The 4,545-nt window shown below is 40.6% G+C and overlaps 1 protein-coding gene across 1 annotated transcript; it reads right to left on the bottom strand.

Moving 5' to 3' along the window:
• Nucleotides 1-355: 355 nt before the first annotated feature.
• On the bottom strand, nt 356-2,287 carry LOC144375713 (melanoma inhibitory activity protein 2-like). The gene has a single exon (XM_078041155.1). It carries the CDS (start codon nt 2,285-2,287, stop codon nt 356-358), a length of 1,932 nt encoding a protein of 643 aa, XP_077897281.1.
• Between the last annotated feature and the right edge of the window lie 2,258 nt (nt 2,288-4,545).

The raw sequence follows: 4,545 nt of genomic DNA, 5'->3' as shown, positions 1-4,545 counted from the left end.
AGAGGCTGGATGACATACCTGAAACTCCCATTGTTGTTTATAGAATAGTGGATTAATCAAATTCAATGCTGTAATCATTAGAGTAAAATAGAATGAAAATAATTTACTCATAGTATCATATTTAAACCATCTTTATTTCCAAAATACTATCCTAAGAATTGTAGTTTTATTTAGCTTCAATCAGAGCAAAAGTATAATCACTTACTTAAGTAAAAGCAATTACTTAAAAACTAAAAATGAGAGGTAAGTCAAATGACTTTTGAAGAGAGATCAAAAACATCAGGTTTCTTGTTGATGTTCAGTAGCAGACTCACTTGAAGGTGTAAAGAAGCCTGAAGGGCACTCACTTCTACTTTCAGAATTCGGGGGTGGGGGGAGGAAATCCAGCTCTTGGGGGAAGGTCATGAGGAAAATACCTCCATTCATAGACATCTGGCATTGGAAAAAATGGAGGGGGTGGAAAATAATCTCGAGGGGCCCCATACCTGTTTCCTGGAGGAGGCGGAGGGAAAAATGGTCCTCTTCTCATGAACTGACTCCTTGGGTCCACAGGAAATAATTCACCTCTGACTGGAGGGAAAGGTGCCAACAATGAGCCGGAGCCAGTTGCTTGGTTTTCAGCAGGGAGAGGTGAATCGAGCACAGTAGAATCTTCAAGATTCATTTTGGTCTCCTTTCTACTGGACTGAATTTCTGAAGACATAGGCCCATCCTCTTTATCCAAAGAAGGCAGATTAGAACCTCTGAATTCTGCTGGTCGCCATGGTCTAGCATACTTCGAATAACATCCACCTTGCCAAGGAGGACCCAATGCTGAGGGACCATTGGGGGAATGCTTTCTGCCCAATGCTGCATTTGAAACACCAAGTGCACAGGGATCTTCCTCTACAAGTTCCAATTGAAGCTCCCTTTCAGTTAACTTTTGTCTATTGCGAGCGTTTTGTTTCATGAAATAATGGAGGTTTCTTTCAGCAATCCAAGCCGCCAACTCACTCTCATGTGCTTTTTTCTCAGAGTAAATAATCTTCCCCTGACAGGACTGAATGGTTCTCTCCAATTCTTCTTTAAGATATTTGGCTCGCTTTCTGTAGGTCTCCAGCTCTTCTCTTGTATGGCCCATCTCTTCTTTGACCTTGGAAAGTTTCTCCTCTTGCTCCACCCGGGAATTTTCCTCTACTCTGAGTTTCCCATGGAGTTTCATCATATTTTCTTGATAGCATTCCATCATGTCTTTAAATTTCTGCTGAAGGTTCTCATTCTCACCTTCAAGCCATGTATTTTCTGACAGCAAGGTGGCCTGTTCAGTCTTCAGACTTCTAATCTGTTCTCTAAGGTCTTCCTTTGTTTTCTCTACTTCAGATAAGAAAGCACAAGTTTGAACTCTTTCTCCTTCTAAGGTTTCTAAGGAGGACTTTAGCTTAGCACCATAAACCAGTTTCTTCACAGCTCCTTTGGGCTCATCATCCAAGTGAGCACCAATTCCTGATTCACTCGTCACTCCACATTCCAAGTTCCCAATGTCTGTTTGGGCTCCCTTGGTTGGAGAAGACCTATCTTTCATCTTCAGCAAGCCTTCAGTCAGAGACTCCACGTGATTGTCTTTATCAGTTTGAACTTGTTTTGAATGGAATTGAGAGTCTTCCAATGTGGTGCTCTCTTCACATTGGACACGTCCTTGTTCCCTCCATGCTTCAGCATCTCCTTGTAAGATCGGTTTCTGACTTTGCTGAAGCTGGGAACATTCATCCAAGGCTTCCTTCATTGCCAGCTGAAGTCCTTCCTCACTTATTTGAAGCAGTCTCAAGTTTGTTTTAGTTTCAGCTATTTCTGATCTGATTGATTCAGATTCACCTTCAAGGGATTTTATCCTTCTCGATATATCTGCCATGATTTCATCCTGTTTACAATGTCTAGCCTTTTGTTCTTCTAGCTCTTTGTCTAGAAAAAGTCTTTCATCCCCATGGCTAGGTTTGGACCTATGCAGATTTTCATAGGTTGCCTCCAAATTGGGGACGTCTCTTGGACCCTTCTCAGAACTGCTGCCCTTTAAAGTTGACTCTAAGCCTTCAAGCTCTTTTTGAACAAGGCTAACTTTTTCAAGTAGTTCACATTTCTCTTCAATTAGTCTAGAAAGTTTTAAAGCCAGCTGTTTTTCTCTTCCCACATACAGCCTGCTTCTAACACACTGAAAACTTCTCCACAAAAACAAGAGAAGAGCAAAACATCCAATAGCTCTACATATCACCAACTCCCAAGGAACACCATAAGGACTTGGGCCTGGCTTCATGTCTTCAGACAATGCTGCCACAACCCTGCCTACTTCTTCCAGGACCACCCGCTAATGTGGCTGTAGGCCAGTCCTTGGTGCCTCCATCAAGCTAAGTTCGCTTTGGCTCTTGCCACCACAACCACAGCCTGCCCAGGCAGGCCAATATAGGCTGTGAACACTCCAGTGTTTGGTGAGGAACTCAAACCTGCACCAGGCAACGGAACAGACCACTGAAAACCCCTGAAAGGGGGGGTTGTGATGGTGGGGAGCTGGAGTGAAGGACTCCCAGGAGCCTTGTGGTGCTCAAGTGCCCATCAGGGTAGTCTTGGCCCTTTCCTTCCCTAACCAGTGCATCCTGAAGTGCCAGGGGTTCAGGTCCCTTCTACTCCAGCCAGACAGGAGTCCTCTCTATGCCTCCCACCCCTGAGTTTGGTTTAGGCCAGGCCAAGGTGGAGCTTCTTAAGTTTCTATACATCATAATACCACTCAGTTTGATGTCATGCAAATTCTAAAGCTTTCTAAACTGTCTCAACAGATTTTATGTCATGTATTTATATTTGTACTGCTTTCCCTTTTGCTTTAATAACCCATTGCTTTCCCTGCTTTTGTTCTGTCCCTTTTTTCTTTCTTTCTTCCTTTCTTCCTCCCTTTCTTCCTTTTTTCTTTTTTTCTTTCTTCTTTACTTCCTCCCTTCCTCCCTCTTTTCCTTCTTTTTTTTCTCCCTTCCCTCCCTTTTCTTTTCTTGCAGTATTGGGCTTTAAACTCCAAGGCCTTCTGCATGCTAGGCCAGCCCACTACCACTCAGCTATATCCCCAGACCTGCTGACTCTTTCTAGGAAGGTTATTTGAATTATTTATAAAGGAGAAACCTCTCATGATACACTACTTTCTTTCTTTCTTCCATTCTTTTTCTTTCTTTCTTTCTTTTTTTAAAGCTGTGTTAATGACTTATTTTTCTTTTTTTTTCAGTTTACCCATAACATTGTTTATATTAAATTTTATTTTTTTATAGAGCAAGCAACCATAAAAATTAAACAACTGGTAAAATAATAACTGTTATTTTTGTTCATTGTACTGTCTTTTTTTTACTTTATTTTTAAATTTTTTTAGTCACACATGACAGCAGAATGTATTTTTACATATAATACATACATGGATTGTACATACATCAATCATATTGTCTATTCTATTCTGCTGCCCTTCCTATCCTCCTTACTCCTCACCTCCTCTCCCATCCTTTCTGTCTCTAATCTAATGTGACACACTTTTTTTCTTTTTCTCATTAGAACATCATATATGTATTCTGTATAACAATGTACTTCTCCTTCCATCTTCTGTGTAGCTTTCCTTCTCCCTCTTTTTTCCTCCCAACTTTCTTCCCTATTTAGTGGTAGTCTTCTTCTCATGCTCTTTCTCCCTATCCCATTTTGAGTCACCCCCTTTTTATCAGAGAAGACATTTGGCATTTTTTTTTAGGGATTGGCTCACTTCACTTAGCATAGTCTGCTCTAATGCCATCCATTTGCCTGCAAATGCCATGATCTTGTTATTTTTTAGTGCTGAGTAATATTCCATTGTGTATAAATGCCATACTTTTTAATCCATTCGTCTGTTGAAGGGAATCTAGGTTGGTTCCACATTCTAGCTATTGTGAATTGTGCTGCTATAAACATTGATGTGGCTGTGTCCTGTAGTTTGCTCTTTTTAGGTCTTTTTGCTCTAGCCTGAGAAGGGGAATAGCTGGGTCAAATGGTGGTTCCATTCCCAGCTTTCTAAGGAATCTCCATACTGCTTTCCAAATTGGCTGCACCAATTTTCAGTCCCACCAGCAAAGTATGAGTGTATTTTTTTCCCTGCAACCTCGCCAGCACTTATTGTTGTTTGACTTCATAATGGCTGCCATTCTTATTGGAGTGAGATGGTATCTTAGAATACTTTTAATTGGAATTTCTCTAATTGCTAGAGATGGTGAGCATTTTTTCATATATTTGTTGATTGATTGTATATCCTCTTCTGAGAAGTTCTGTTCAAGTCCTTGGCCCATTTGTTGATTGGGTTATTTTGTTGTTGTTGTTTAACTTTTTGAGTTCTTTGTGTACTCTAGAGATTGTGCTCTATCTGATGTTTGAGGGGTAAAAATTTGTTTCCAGGATGTAGGCTCCCTATTCACCTCAGATATTGTTTCTCTTGCTGAGAAAAAAAACCTTTTTAGTTTGAATTTGTCCCGTTTGTTGATTCTTGGTTTTAACTCTTGTGCTATAGGTGTCTTATTAAGA

The sequence above is a fragment of the Ictidomys tridecemlineatus genome, chromosome 3 (genome assembly GCF_052094955.1).
Source record: "Ictidomys tridecemlineatus isolate mIctTri1 chromosome 3, mIctTri1.hap1, whole genome shotgun sequence".
Classification (NCBI taxonomy): domain Eukaryota; kingdom Metazoa; phylum Chordata; class Mammalia; order Rodentia; family Sciuridae; genus Ictidomys; species Ictidomys tridecemlineatus.
This window is presented reverse-complemented; position numbering and strand designations above follow the sequence as displayed.